At 41.0% G+C, this 16628-nt stretch overlaps 1 protein-coding gene across 1 annotated transcript in view; it reads left to right on the top strand.

The window, feature by feature from the left end:
- Window positions 1-16628, top strand: part of LOC126354117 (dipeptidase 1-like) — a 447156-nt gene that overhangs the window by 412672 nt on the left and 17856 nt on the right. The window contains exon 9 of the mRNA XM_050003512.1: window positions 6771-6846. Within this exon, the coding sequence (XP_049859469.1) occupies window positions 6771-6846 (76 nt within the window). The remainder of the gene's footprint in view (window positions 1-6770; window positions 6847-16628) is intronic.

The following is a 16628-nucleotide window of genomic DNA, read 5'->3' as shown; positions in this document are numbered from 1 at the left end:
ATTTGCTTGTTTACTACAATATGGTTAGCCATTTCTGTGTTCGGTAAGAAACTACGTTTGGTGTGGTCAAGGAACTGCGACGAGAATATAACAAGTTTTCTGTTCGCCTGCCTCTAGGTAAGCCCTTACTGGAGAGATTGATTTTGGTGAGTTCTCTTGCCTCTCCCATTGGAGTGCTTGGTTTCGGTAAGTATCCATTACAGCTGCGCCTGTCACTATCACTTCATGTGCATACATTTTTGCAGTGGTTGTGGTTAGTATTCTGCCTAAGGCCGCATAGCGCCCAACGCGAGTGTGACGTTGGTTGGGTGGGAACACACACCGAAATCACTCACCCTCGTGGTGGGGTTCGAGGGCGCCCACCGAATTCAAGCATTCTGATGGTTTGGGTACTCACCAAAATCAGCCCCGTACGAAATAGGAAACCATATTGCTATACAAGCGCTTCATTGTCTAGTCGTATTATTTGTGCTGTACAATCACGTTTGAAATATTCAAGTAACGTCTGAACGTAAGTATCAAAGGTAAGAACACAACATTAAAAAAAAAAAAAAAAAAAAAAAAAATGGTTCAAATGGCTCTGAGCACTATGGGACTTAACATCTGTGGTCATCAGTCCTCTAGAACTTAGAACTACTTAAACCTAACTAACCTACGGACATCACACACATCCATGCCCGAGGCAGTATTCGAACCTGCGACCGTAGCAGTCAAGCGGTTCCGGACTGAGCGCCTTAACAGTGAGACCACCGCGGCCGGCACAACATTTACATCGTAGATGAAATGTAGTATCTAATGCGTCGGTTCCTAGAACATCTTTTTTTCCATTAGGGGTATTTAGTTTTCTGCAGATTAAACAAACACCATGCAATATATCATTTTCGAGTCATTGATAATCCCCTGAAGCCGCGTACAGTCCAGTAGTCTCTTTTTTTGTACTTGCGATGACTTCGAGCGCAGCGCGGCTGCTCTCGTCGCCATAAGGAATACCTCAGACAAATAAGTAGAACAACCGCAACATGATGTGCTCCGTAATAACCCTACGTACATAATAAAGATAGTTCTGACCCTCGAAATGACCTTTCATGTTTACCTAAACGCGCAATTATGTATTCTTGTTGATTCACACATCAAGATATCACGGAAATTTCTCATTAATCAAACACTGTATAAACACAGTAGAAGTGTTACAAAATTGATCAGAGGTCTAACACACCTCATTTGATTCCAGAACGGTCTCAGCTCCCTTCGGAGTGTAGCTAGAGGTTAATCAGCAGTCAGAAAAAGTCTTGTCTCAGTTAGCAGTCAGTCTATTAGGCGCGACAAAGGCTGCTGAAGGCAGCTTTTCAAAACGTACTCCACTTAATGACTATTACGGTGTTTGATGTTTGACGGAAAGTGGGACCCTTGCATCTACGAATGAACTGATACGTAGGTAAGGCAATGTAAACTGGACAGTATTGCCTTTGGAACCCCAGTGAAGTTTTTACAACTTGAAATCGACTGGGCTTCTACCTCTCTACCGCTGTATTTTATTCTACGTCCCTGTCTCCAGTTTGCCTCCATTGTAGGGTCGGCTGTGATCCGCTATACACTTTTGCTCCAGAAGGGCCGTTATTTGTCTGTGTGTCGTTCTTGTAGCCTACAATTCGTCCACCAGTTGAAACAGCATCTTCATCACGTTTCATGTCATCAGTCATCAGACTAATTTGATTTGACCCTTTAAGAATTCCTCTCGAGTGCCAACCTCTCCATGTCAGAGTAACGCTTGGACACTACGTCATTTATTATTTGTATATATTCCAATCTCTCTCTTCTCCTGCAATTTTTCCTCTATAAAATTCCCGTTAGTACCATGAAATTTATTTCTTGACGTCTTAACACTTGTCCTACCCTACTGTTCCTTCCTCTTGCAATGCTTTCCTCACCTTCTTCTACTCGCCGGTTCTCATAATACCTTACCTTATCAGTCCAGCTACACTTCTACATACTTCTTGAGCAGAACATAACAGACACATTCATTCTCTCCTTTTCCTATTTTCTTACTGTCCATGATTCTCTTCCACACCAGAGTGTCGTCCAAACTTACTATCTGAGAAATTATTCCTATAAATGAAGGTCTTTGTGTGAAACTACAAGACTTCTTTTGGATAGGAAGGCCCTGACTTCCTGGGCTAATACGCATTTTACATCGTCCTTGCTTCGTCTTATTTTGCTTCCAAGGCAGTAAACTGCCTTCGCTTAATCTGCATCGTGGCAGCCTACTTTGATAAGTTTATCGCTAATTTCGTTTCTGATGTTCCATATTACTTTCTTCTGTTATTTGTTTAATTTCAGTACTAGTTTGTATTCATTAGACTCATTCCGCTCAACGTGCAGGAAGTTTCCTCACTTTCGCTGAGCATCATCAACGAACATTATTGTTGACATCCTTTCAATCGCAATTTTAATACCAGTATAAGTATTTCTTTTATGTCCGTAATTTCTTGCTCAGTGTTGATGTATAGATTGAACAGAATGGGTTTAACAGTTACACCATTACTATTCCGGGTATGCCGTTCTTGGTCTTCCTCAGTGCTACAGAGTACTGTTTTCGAAAGATAGTTGACTAAATTTTTCTATTTTTTTAATAATTCTTCTTCCTTAGACTTAGTTATTTAAACACGCTGAAGGACACACTAACGCCATGGAAGAAACTGAAACTAGCAGTAGAACTTAACTACAACGCTGTTAATACTAACTTACTAGTTTTCATGGTGTCTCATCGTTGCTCTCAGTGTTAAAGGCTCAGTTTTAAATTAGGTTATAATGAAATTACTAGAGCCTTCAACAATACAAACTAAATAATAATCACACTCGCGACATAAATTAAGAAAATGAATTTTTTGTTCAACGCTAATGAAATTACAAATATTTTGTTTCAGGTGGGAATCATCATTTGCCCTATACAATATTTCAATTTACTGTTAACGAATGAGTCATCCATGTGATTATAATTCCACTCACTTGCAATCAACAGTGGCCACTAATGTTACAAATAAATCTTAAGCTTCATATTTGATAATTCTATTGTATTTATTGAACAATGCTTGAAAAATGAAATTCTGTTACCATACTTGACATATTATGAACCTCCAATAGTAAAATTATTCAAGCACCAAAAAGGACTACTTTGTGCTTTGGCCTCTTCTGATTCCTTTAAATCATCAGCACGTCAGGGACAAACAATCTTTTACATACTGGCAAAACTTTGGCGAGTTTCACTATTCTTTAAGCTTGTGACTGTATTTTTAATTCGTCTGTGTGGTTTATGAGATGACTTCCACTTACTCATATGTTAGGTACTTGTTTTTGTTGCATTTTATAACGATGCACAATCATACTCAGAAATATACGAAAGTATAAATAGTCTTTCAGATACTGTAATCACTTTTCATTACAACTGTTTGACAACACAAAATCATCACCACAAGAAACCACTAGGGAAGACTGTTCTCTACAGCCATCAGTCCACATGTGAAATAATACCACAATATTGCAAAACATCAGGAAACTCATTATTAGAAGTGAGGCAGTTCGTAATGGTTGTAAATTCAAATGTATTACAATAAGTGTCCTTTCAGAAATGTTACCACTTTCATTAGTATCTGAGACAACTACTACCCATAACTCTGTCACGAACGTTATTCAGTAATCCTTAGTCATATTTGAAATTTTTGTGAGTGTGATATTACGTAAGAATATCGGGGCATGAAAATTATATGATAATTCGTAATACTATTCCTGCAAAATCTCTTACTCAGAAAAAAATTAGCTTTGACTGAGTAGTACGGATTGATTTATATGACAGAGTTATGGGTTTTAATTGTGGTAGATAGTAATGAGAGTGGTAACATTTTTAAGTGACACTTGCTGTAGCATGCTTCTGTGTACAAGCGATAAGGCTGGCTTGTAAAAACGTGTTTCCATGTTTCAATGATATCTGCAATATAGTATTAATTTACATGTGAATTCAGAGCCACACAGAACAGACTTAACCATTTTCTATAGTCATTGACTATACCGAGATGAGATCACAGGACATGCAAGAAAGTTACGTTATGTGGGCTGTACGCAAAACAGGTGGTACTCAGTTCAGGTCTTTGGGATCCTTATATTATATTTAAGCCATTTGTAAGTTCAAGCATAAATTCTTTTATCCACAGTTTAGTCTTACTATTACACTTATTGTTTGTTTTGTGTTCTGTATTTCTTCCAGGCTTCATGATTCACCATATAGATTTTCGTTTATCGTAATTTTTGTGTTTCTTTAAATTAGGTTGTTTCCAAACGTTTAATCGTGCTATTGGCAAATGCCCGGAGAATATATACTGTGGTTTCAATGAACCAGTTCCCTTGCTTAAATAAATTCCCTGGGTTTTATTGTTTGATTTCGTAATCGTCCCTGCCGTGAATTTTTTAAATATCTTATGCATTTTTCTCTGAAGTGGGTAGCTACGTGCTAACTAGAGATCTTCGGTGGCTCCTATCATTTGGAAGAACTGTTCACAGAATGTAGTTCCTACTCGTTGTTCTTAATTGCAATCTCGCGGTATTTCTTATAAAATTTGGGAATAATTGTCTGTTAATGTATTCGACCATCGAGGCTAACTTCTTTCAAACCCAATTTAGATCTTGTTGCATTTTGATTCATTTATGCATTTGAGTCCGTTTTCACCGGAAATATTCAGTACCAACACTCCATGATTAAGGTTTTTCTGATAAATATAGATTTGTTCATGTTCTTTCTTTATAAAGAATTAACCCTGAAATAAATATATAGTAAACAGCATTCCTAATATTCAATAACTAGACCGCTATTTATCTAACTTTCTATCGAGGCTCTCCCTTGGCAACTCATATGTGTATGATTATTAGTATATTTAGGAGCATCTCTCAAGCTTATTCTTCATCACAATCAAGAATTGTCAAAGCATATCAAAATTTCATTAATACTTTTCTGAAGCAAATGTTCTGTGTAATTAAGTGACGGGTCAATTCAAGTGGCGACCGGATATACACCATGTGATGAAAAGTTTCCGGACACCTGGCTGAAAATGACTTACAAGTTCGTGGCGCCCTCCGTCGGTAACGCTGGAATTCAATATGGTGTTGGCCCACCATTAGCCTTGATGACAGCTTACACTCCCGCAGGCATCAGTTTAATTAGGTGCTGGAAGGTTTCTTGGGGAATGGCAGCCTATTCTTCACGGAATGCTGCACTAAGGAGAGGTATCAACGACGGTGAGGTCTGGCTCAAAGCTGGCGTTCCAAAGCATCCCAAAGATGTGCCATAGGATTCAAGTCATAACTCTGTGCAGGCCAGTCCATTACAGGGATGTTACTATCGTGTAACCATTCCGCCACAGGCCGTGCATTATGTGTTTGATCCTGTTGAAAGATGCAATCGCCATCCCCGAATACAACAGTGGGAAGCAAGAAGGTGCTTAAAACATAAATGTAGGCATGTACTGTGATAGTTTCACGCTAAACACCGAGGGGTGCAATCCGCCTCCATGAAAAACATTACCGCACCATGACACCACCGGTTCGAATTTTACTGTTGGCACTATACACTCTAGCAGATGAAGTTCACCAGGCATTCGCCATACCCACACCCTGCCATCGGATCGCCACATTGTGTACCGTGATTCGTTACTCCACAAAACGTTTATCCGCTGTTCAGTCGTCCAATGTTTACGCTCCTTATACCAAGCGAGGCGTCGTTTGGCATTTACCGGCGTGATGTGTGGCTTATGAGAAGCCGCTCGAGCATTAAATACCAGATTTCTGACCTCTTGCCTAACTGTCATAGTACTTGTAGTGGATCCTGATGCAATCTGGAATTCCTGCGTGGTGGTTTGTAGAGATGTCTGCCTATTAATCATTACGAACTACTTCAACTGTCAGCGGTCTCCGTTAGTCCAGACGAGGTCGGCCTGCACGCTTTTGTGCTGTACGTGCCCCTTCACGTTTCCACTTCACTTTCACATCGTAAACAGTGGACCTAGAGGTGTTTAGGGGTGTTGAAATCTCTCGTACAGACGTATGACGTAAGTGACACCCAATCACCTGACCACGTTCGAAGTCCGTGAGTTCCACGGAGCTCCCCATTCTACTCTCTCACAATGTCTAATGACTATTGAGATCGCTGATATGGAATACCTGGCAGTTGGTGGCAGCACAATGCACCTAATATGAAAAACGCATGTTTTTGGGGTCGTCCGGATACTTTTGATCACACAGAGCATTTCTGTAATAAAAATGTTCAAATGGCTCTGAGCTCTATGCGACTTTACTTCTGAGTTCATCAGTCGCCTAGAACTTAGAACTAATTAAACCTAACTAACCTAAGGACATCACACACATCCATGCCCGAGGCAGGATTCGAGCCTGCGACCGTAGCGGTCGCTCGGTTCCAGACTGTAGCGCCTAGAACCGCACGGCCACTCCGGCCGGCATCTTCTGCAATAAATTCCCCATTTAAATTCACCTAATAGTATACCAGGCTACGTAACAAAATAATTTTCCATCCGCCAAGTTTATGTAATTAAACAGTTACGTTACAAATGTGGTAATCATTTTTGTTCAGATTCCCATTCTTTTGATAAATCTCCGCGTGTATTAATATCTTAGTCATATGTTACAGGGACAGGTACAAGCTACGTATAATGATGTATTGTGTAGGAGAATAAAGGGCATTATCACATTCAGCGTATGTCTTTTTTCAGACCATATACATTACATACGGTCGCTGATCGGTGTTGACCACATCGGAATTGGAGGAGACTTCGACGGAATAAATAGGTACGTACCTTACCAGTGCTCACTCGGATCAAACTACGTAAATTACTAATGTTAGTCCTGAAATTGTACAATGAATTTCTTCTGAATAATATTGTTGTCTTGTAAGTAACTTGAGATTTGTGCTTTGGTGAACCTCAAGGGGAATTTAATTGTAGTTTAGTACTTACTAAACATGTGTTGCTGCAAGTTCAACGGTTCAATGTTGTTGTAATCATGAAAATCCTGATGACGAAAATTCCAGTTGTTATACTTCTCGTTATTTGGTTCACAGTTACGTGAAGTCCTGCAGACGATGTCATAGTCGCATTTGACTGTAACAGTTATACTGTTCGAATTACATTCGTGTGGCCATTATCGAGCTTATGGTACAGTTATACCATTAGTATATAGTTATACCACTAGTACAATTGTGCTACACCACTGGGTAATAGCCATATGACTGCAATTGCAGTAGTGTGAATAAATAAATTTTCAGTCAGAGGCGACTCAGCTCTCTCTTACGAAAGTAACACTTGTCCTTGTGTTAACTAACTATCAACCAGACAATCTTTTTTTATTTGTAAACACTGCCTGCTGTCAATACATTACAGACTTATTTCATCGTCAGACCTCCTCACACAAGCGCTCGTATACCACGTGAAATTATATCTTGCTGAGATATGGCCATGTGGACAGAATTTTAATGAACCCAAGAATTATAATCAAAATGTTTAAAAGCCCTTACAATCCATCTAAATGAAGGTGAAAAAACAATAGTTTTCACATGCCTGGAGCAGGTGAAAGATGCAAAAGGAAAAAGAACCTATAGACACAGTAGTGAGCCAAGTGCCAACGTGGTTGAAAAGGAGAAAAGTGTAAGTAACGATAAGAACAAGGATGACGAGTGAAGATGGAAAAGTGAAGCGTAAGTAATTTGAAACTGTATGTGTTCCAGCAAAATCCGAGGCTGGAATATCTGTAGATGGCGGAGGGGGAGGGGGGGGGGGGACTTTGAAGGGAAAAATTATAAGTGGACTCGGAATCAGTGATGGAGCACCATGATGCATATCAGGTCACCCTAGAGTCAGCCAAGTGCTGGTCAGCAACACTTCCACGTGAAGAAAGCAGGCCAGCCACCAGAAAAAAAATACAAACGACTTGCTAGCTGTTACGACCGCTGGCCGTTGCCTGTTTTCCAGGTCGCCATGACACACGAGCACCGTGACTGTCTCAGAGTCAGGAGAGAGAAGCATAACTTAAGCCTGACCAAATCAGCCCGTCACCGTCTGGCCAGTTGGGCAATATGTGACACCCTATCTGTGACAAGTAGAGTCTTCGCCCCCACTAAGCCGCGCAGCTGCTGGGACTGTGTCACAAACAAAGGACCTGCGCCTTGTCTTCACAGCCATGACAGCCATCACTCTCACAGCGTCCGCACCTGCTCTTCAGCCGTTGGCCCAGGCTTAGAATCTAGCAAAGTCATCACCATATCACTGGGCACCTGTGATCTACCGCTTAATGTGAGATGTTGCTGCCTCGGCACGTTCTGCGCCGCAGCTAAGCTACGTGCAGTGTCTGGACCGTCACCGTTGAATCAGTGCCCTGTGACGATGTTCCACTGTATAAGCAGCCCGCGTGGCTGCATCTGGTGCTACGGTGCCATAACGTAAAGACAGAATCACACTTGAATGGCCGTGCAAGTTGGATGGAGAATGTAAAGACTCGCTCATGTTCCCCATAATGCCTGCCCGCAGCCACTTCTGACCAGTTACATGGTGGATTCGAGTTAAATGTGTCTGATAATGAATTGTTTTATATTCACTGCTGGTTTGTCTACAACTGCTCCACACGTCGACCTATCGTCCAGACCTTCTATGAACCCTAAAAAGGCCAATGTCTCGAGCATATCCTGACAAACAAAGACTATACGCGCTAAAGACCGTAGCAGTTTTGCGCCCAGAAACCATAACAAAAAAACAGACTATGTATGTTCCACTCTTGTTTTTCCTGAGCTACTTCGGATCTCTGTACTCCTCAGTTGCTTATGCAGGATTGTCTGTCCGATCTAACCTCTCGATATATGGTCGATGGGATCGTGTGGGGGCGATGGATGACAAAATCATTCGATGGAACTGTCTATAATGTTCTTCAAACCGATTGCGAACAACTGTGGTCTTGTGACATGGTGCATTGTCATCCACTAAAATTTCATCGATGTTTGGGAACGTGAAGTCCATGAATGGCTGAAAATGATCACCAAGAAGCCGAACATAGCCATTTCCAGTCAATGATCGGTTCAGGTGGACCAGAGGATCAATACCATCCCATATAAACACATGCTACACCATTATGGAGCCATCACCAACTTGCACAATGCATGTTGTAACTTGGGCCCACGGCTTCGTGGAGTTTACATCATACTCGGACCCTACTGTCAGCTCTTACCAACTGATATCGGAACTCGTCTGACCAGGCCACTGATTTCCACTCGTCTAGGGTCTAATCAATTCGGTCACGAGCCCAGGAGTGGCACTGCAGGCGATGTCGTACTGTTAGCAAAAGGAATTCGCGTCGGTCGTCTGCTGGCATTCCCCACTAACACTAAATTTCGCCGCATTGTCTTAACGGAAAGGTTGGTCGTACGTCCCACATTGATTTCTGTGGCTATCTTACTGTGTTGCTTGTCTATTAGCACTGACAAATCTACTCAAACCCTGATGCTCTCGTTCGTTAAGCGGAGGGCGTCGGTCACTGCGTTTCCCGTAGTGGGTGGTAATGCCTGAAATTTGGTATTGTCGGCACACTCTTCATACTGTGGATCTCGGAATATTGAATTTTCCTACAGTTTCTGTAAAGGAATGTCCCATGCGTCTAGTTGCAACTACCATCCCGCTACTTATGTCACCTCAGCGTAACGATGCGTTGCACAAATCAGATTCGAAATGAACTTATCATCAAAACTGGTGACCACAAAGTAAGATGTGACGGACGAAAAAGGGAGGACAAAAAGAAAAATGGAGCTGAGCGTATGGCATCGTTGTCCTGGAGGCCCCGTCCGGGTAGTTCACCCGCCAAGTGCATGTCTTATGTCAGTTTTTTTATTTTCTTTTTTTTGGTGTGAGTTGGCGCCACATTGGGCGACTTGCGTGCCGGCGATGAGGAAGAAATGATGATCAGAACAACATAACACCCAATCCCTGAGATAAGAAAATCTCCAACCCGTCCGGGAATCAAACCCGGGAGCACCTGCGTGGGAGGCGAGCACGTTACCACCCAGCTAAGCAGGCGGACAGGACATAAAGTAAATGTAAAGACAGCATTTCAAGTTAAAACAAGACACGTATCTTAGGTCGCCATTAAAGGAATAAACTTCTGAGAACACTTGTTTGGAGCACAGTATTTTATGGAAGCAAATCAAGGAACATGGGGAATACTGGAAAATAAGATAATAGAAACCTTTGAGATTTTATAAGACAAAAGGTAGTTCAAAATTAAGTAGAGTGATATGATAAGGAATGAGGAATTTCTCCGCAGAATTAGCGAATGACGGAACATATAGAAAACAGTGACAGGATGACAACACGGACTGTTCAGACACTTTCACAATTCTTACCCACAACAATCAAATGGTTATTATACATACACTGGCACTTTTCATTGACCCCAGTCTACTTATCTTTGGATTACTTTACGTAGCACTACTTATAATGCAACAGTATTCGAATATCAGAAAATGCTACTTTATTTCTAACAGAAACTATTCTGTTGACTCTTGTATACCCATCACTTGCTCTTTGATCATTACCTTCTGGTCATTCAATACCACTGTTGTTCTTTGTCGCGTGCTTTCTTCATTATATACCGTTTCCATAGGAGTACACCTTAAAGATAGGTCCACCGAATTTTTCTTCTACTTGGTAAACAAATGGAACTTCCTGAATGCTTCTGCCTATATCATAGCAAAGCAACCGTTTTGCATACTCAGTTTCCCTCTAATCTGTTGAACAAGTCTGCCCGAATAAGGAATTGTGCCATTAACTCAGGAACCACTGGAAATACAATTTCTTACTTAATTTATTTCATGAATTTGCCTGTCGCTGAACGACCCTTACTTGCGCTATTGGCATGGTTACAAACTCCAGTTGCTTAGCCCCTGACTCATGCTATGCATGTGAAATCCTCACTTCCATTGCCTAGTACAGCTTTCGTGGGAACACCCCCTCTTTAAACTTCAATGACTAGGTGATTCTTTTTTACTTCATCCACCAAGGATTGGCCTTTAATAACTCTGAACATACTTGGTCAGCCCTTAGTTCTTCCGTATCCCACCTGTTTGCTTATTGATTCTTCCTCACTAATGCCTTAAACTTAAGCCTACGCTGTATCACTGCTATATAGTGATTTGTGATCTCAGTCTGTGTCTGCTCACGGGTACCTCTTACAATCCAGTATCTGATTTCGGAATCTCTGTCTGATAATGATGTAATCTAACTGAAATATTCCCATATTACCCAGACGTTTCCAAGTATACCTGTTTCTCCTGTGATTCTTGAACAGAGTTTTTGCTATTACTAGCTGAAATTTATTACAGAACTCAGTTAGTATTTCTCCTCTCTCATTCCATGTCTCAAGCCCATTTACTCACGTAACCTTTTCTTGTACTTCTTCCCCTACAACTGCATTCGAGTCCCCCACGACAATTAGAATTTCATCTCCCTTACGTACTGTGTTAACTTTTCAACATCTTCATAAAAGTTCTCTCTCTCTTCATCTTCAGCTTGCGAGGCCGGTGTGTATACTTGAACTATCGGTGTCCAAATTAAATTTTACATTGGATTTAAACGAATAAACGCTGGTTTTCATATCAGATGTGATTGAGCCAACTTCAGATTTTACCGCGCTGACATTACATTTAACTGAGCCTATCTGTTTCGCAATAGTATCAACCATCTATACCAGTGTAACCCAGGTCAGGACCACCTGTACAGTCGTTATCTTTCTGCATTACACCCTTCTGTTTTGCATTAGACACCAGCACAAGCCTTTCAACATTACCATTTCCATGACACAAAAACTATCATAATTACGACTGCCTTCCACAATTCATTCGTGTTTCATGATCTCCTGCCCTTAGTGTGTTCTAATCGCCCAAACATTCCCGTCTTTCACATCTACGTTGGTTACGTTCGCTACTCGAGAGCAGCAACACGCCTTTACGCTGTGCCGAACGCCATGTATTGCTTATTTATTGCCGATAAGCCAGTCAGCAGGTCGTAAAAGTTTTGGTCTGGAAGTCAGCAATAAACGGAATTACTCTCTCTGCTCAAGCGCGAATTGTCTATAATGAGTAGTCGACAGAGTCCCAATAGTTCTTAAGCGCTGTTACCGCAGTCAGAACGCTCCAGTCTCTTGCAAGCAGTGAGGGCACACTCGGCCTCCTAGGAAGAATTATAGGATGGTTGAACTGTCCAGAAGCAGCTACTTCGCTCCTGCATGTGCGTGCCTTCTTGGGGCTCATGGACTGTTGGCTGCTGGCGTGTCTAACCAAACCCTTGATGTCACTCTATAACAGCACCTTCCACATGTCACCGGTCACGTAAATGGGCTGCATTTTCCATACTGAAATAATTTATTAATCCGAACAGTTTCATCCTGGTCGCGGCACCAAATGTAAGCGTGCTGATTAATATTGAAGCTGGCTTACTCCCCTTAAAAATTATCCTAGTATATCAGTTAAACTGCACGTGCCATGATGTTCAGTAACCCAGCTCCAATTCTCGATTGTTCACCTCACGTCAACACAAATTCGCACCACAAAATTTTTGGACCTACGGGATGAACAGAAATAGAACCGACAAACTGCAGGGACGGACTCCCGCTGCAAATGGGGGAAAAAAGGATACCATGGTTGATAGCACTGAAGAATGACAGTTACTGTGCCTATATGGCACGCGTTGCAGGTTGTGTCATTGACGCAGCTTACTGTAAACAGTAGAATGGTCCGGTATTCATATTGAGAACAACCTGAAATGGTGTTTGTATAGGGTTAATCAGATTGAATCGGTCGAGTGGGAGCACGGCAATACCAAAATAAGCACCGTCACAGGCACCAACCACACCACACAACATTTCAACCCCTTTTCGAGCATTTGTGCGATAATGATCATTCCAGTCAGACGAACGTGCAGGGAAGAGGTGGATTGTGCGTACACGGGACGACTTGTTGCCGTTGCACCCACACCGTTCATTTACGGACACTTATTGAAAGGACCTTTTCTTCCTTCATTTCCAGTCAGGAATCCGTCCCTACAGTTCGTCGTTTTTATTAACGTTAATTCTGTATATATATTTAATAGCAGTACTAACACAAACTTTCTGAAAATATTGCTTTCCGGCTATCCATACCATGTTCACACCTTGACATTCTCGGAACATGCAGACTACAAAGGTACTAAAGAACCAAACAAAAATATATTACACTGACATTACTTCCTAAGCTTTATATGGCGGCAGCTACTTGCTATGTTTCAATATGTTGAAACATCACGTGATGACTTCCATCTCTCTCATCCTCTATCTCTCTAGCACTTACACACACACACACACACACACACACACACACACACACACACACACACACACACACATACATACATACATACATACATACATACAATATCTTACTACTACTGATACACGTACACAATTTCTGCGGCGTAGGGCTTGTCAAGCAGATACGATTTCAGTGCGATTTCACTTTGGTGTTTTATATTAATTTTACTACCAATAAATTCCTTATATCATTGGATAGGTGCACTAGAATTTTTATGCCCGAATAGCTTTCTTCGTCCTGTGACTCAGTAAGTTGGACGATAGACAGTGTTTGTCATTTCTCCTCTTAGCATGATATTTTGGAACGTTGCTGTTTTTGTACTTTTACTTTTTTATTTTTGAACTGTGATTAACTATTGGCATATAACTTAATAACGGACTGAATACACTGCGAGGATGTCGTCAGTGTGCCGAAATTTAGGTTTCGTGTGGTTTCCCTACATATCTAAGACAGAAGTGAATGACTGAAAGTGACACGTTACTTGTGTGTTCATTAGAGCGACACTGTAAACGCAAAGTTGTTTATTATGAGGAAGAAAATTGGCTTAATTTTGCGCCAGCCTCTCACCGAACGAGGGGGCGCAGTGTTTAATACAACAGATTCGCAAGTGAAAGACGGAAACGTAGAAGACTGAGAGAGAGGACCAGGGCTCAAAATCCCTTTCATCCACATAAATCTATAAAATAAACGTTGGGGTGGTTCTTCTGAAAACGAAGCAGTCGCTATTGTCTTGCATTCTTTTCCGTATTGAACTTCTCCTCATTTTCCATTAATGTCGTTTCCGACATGAAAGCCTAAATGTTCTTTTCTTTCCTTCTCGATATCATCCTGTTCATCTGACAACCACCATTGCCTCAAATGAAATGCAGCTGATTGTGGTAGATGGATCGAAGTTTCCTGTGGGTTCACTTTGTTTTGTGGCATCTGATACAGAAACGTAAGCAATTTGGTGAAAGTGTCAGATCATTCTTCCAGGACAGCAGCAGTGATATGTATGAATATATCATCCGCCTGGTTCGATTTGTAACAGGGAGAAAAAAAAGTGAAAAATCGAAAACGACAAATTAAGGTTTTAACTAGGTGTTGAAACTTATAGTCACTATTTAGCAAGAAGCAATACAGGTATAGAATTTAATTTTCATATTTCAATCAAAGATACAAGGGAAACGAATAATATAGTATGAGAAACAAACTAATTAATGTTGGAGAAGCGAAGCGCATATAGCATTCCGATGTATATCGTATTCACCGTGTTTGAAAAGACGTTCGACAGTGTAAATAGGAAGGCACTATGGGAAATTTCACAAAGACGTGGAAACCCAGGACATCCTATTTCAGCAATAAAAAGCCTGTATTTAAATACACAGACAGTTCTGCAAAAGGGAAGAGACAGTAGCTATTAACTATAAACCAGAAAGTAAGACAAAGATGTAGCCTTTCTCCAACGCTGTTTTATATTTAGACGACGCCGCTCCTGTGTGGCAAAGTACCCTACCAACATAAGGTATTAACTTAGCAAAAAGCCTATTTATTAATACGCAGCTATTTGCTGACGACATGCGGCTTGTAGATAAAACAGCAGGTGGATTGCAAAGCGCATTACGTATGTTGGAGCTATACTCAGCTCAATACAATTTAAATATTTTCCTAGGAGTTAACCCCCTAAGAGCAAAAATGATGACAAATAACTAATTGAACAAGTCTTTAATCTTAGCCACTTTGGATTTAATATATCTCTTGACAACAGCAGAACCATGGATATTAAATTAAATAAGTTCCAAATGATATGCAGCACCATAAAAACATTTAAAAAATCAGGACAACCAGATCAGGTTCTATAATGTAATGACTGCATGCAAGTGACTCATGGATAGTCAGAGAGATAGAAGCCGCCTACAAATAGCGGAAATGAAATTTCTAAGGTACGTAAAAGGATGTTCTAAACGAGATCGATTCAGTAATGAGCAGACCAGAAAAGAGATGCAAATACATAACTTAAATAATAAAATACAACTACATGAAAAGTGGGAAGACTATGTAGAATGTATGAGTGAAAGAAGACTATCAAAGCAGCAAGTAGGTACACGCCAGTCGGAAGAAGTAGTAAGGGAAGACCAAAGAAAACAAAGGAATTAATCCTATGAAGCCGCTACAGGTCACTAAGATCTAGTCCTTTTTGGTAAGAAGAAGATGAAGATATCTGATTAATGGAATAAATAGCCTAATTGAGAAGGGATGAGATCAGAATAAACGAAAAGTGAAAAAGTATGAAACTGGGAGATAGGAGAAAATAAATTACTAGACATCGAAACTGGGGCAGTAGCAATTCATCCAGTATTCTTCAGTTTCTGACGTTTCCATGCCTACACCACAGTAAGCTGCGTATTTTCGTTTTACGATGTCTGTCTACTGCTACTCTCCCATGTAGAGTCGCTCTGCACTCCATTCGAGAAAATGCGTGTATGATTATGATGTACGATGTATTTTAGCTCACTCATGAATTTCTAGTAAGCACCACATACTTCAAATAATCACGACACTATGAAACATAACTAATGAAAATTAAGTAGATACACGTCTTTAGCACACGGTGGTTGATAGTGATCGTAGAATGTCCGCTATGGCCTGTGGACTTTACTCCTGTCGCCTTGACGTTGAAATATGAGTCAGATGGCTGAAATAACTCACTTAGTGAAATCACAGATACCTGTCCGTGTTGAAAACTCCACGATCACCAGACTGCCGCTTTTTGTGCTTACCGCTGCAGGTACTGACCTCAGCTGTGTGTACAACGATAACGTACCTTCTTCGGGTCTAGAACGTTTTTCCTAATGTGTGTGGATAATTTTATGAACGCAGTAAACGTAATTATCCATATTTTTACTTGGCTATACATAAGACTGCTACCTCATATTTCTATCTGGCAGTGCAATCTTTTGCAGAGGATGTCACTTCGGCAGCTTCAGAGTGTAGTGCACGTCTTTAGCACACGGTGGTTGATAGTGATCGTAGAATGTCTGAAGTCTGCATATTTCGGGAGATGGGTTTGTGTGTGGAGTCAATATGGCGTTCTGTATATTACTATACTATCAAGCTAGCTACGACCCTAACGCCCCATCCGCCACATGGACACTGTCTACAGTATCAAGTACATTTTCTCCATTAGACACTTGTCAAGGACCAGAGTTCA

Source organism: Schistocerca gregaria, chromosome 3, assembly GCF_023897955.1.
Source record: "Schistocerca gregaria isolate iqSchGreg1 chromosome 3, iqSchGreg1.2, whole genome shotgun sequence".
NCBI lineage: Eukaryota > Metazoa > Arthropoda > Insecta > Orthoptera > Acrididae > Schistocerca > Schistocerca gregaria.
Note: the sequence above shows the minus strand (reverse complement) of the source record. Positions and strands in the feature narration are given on the sequence as shown.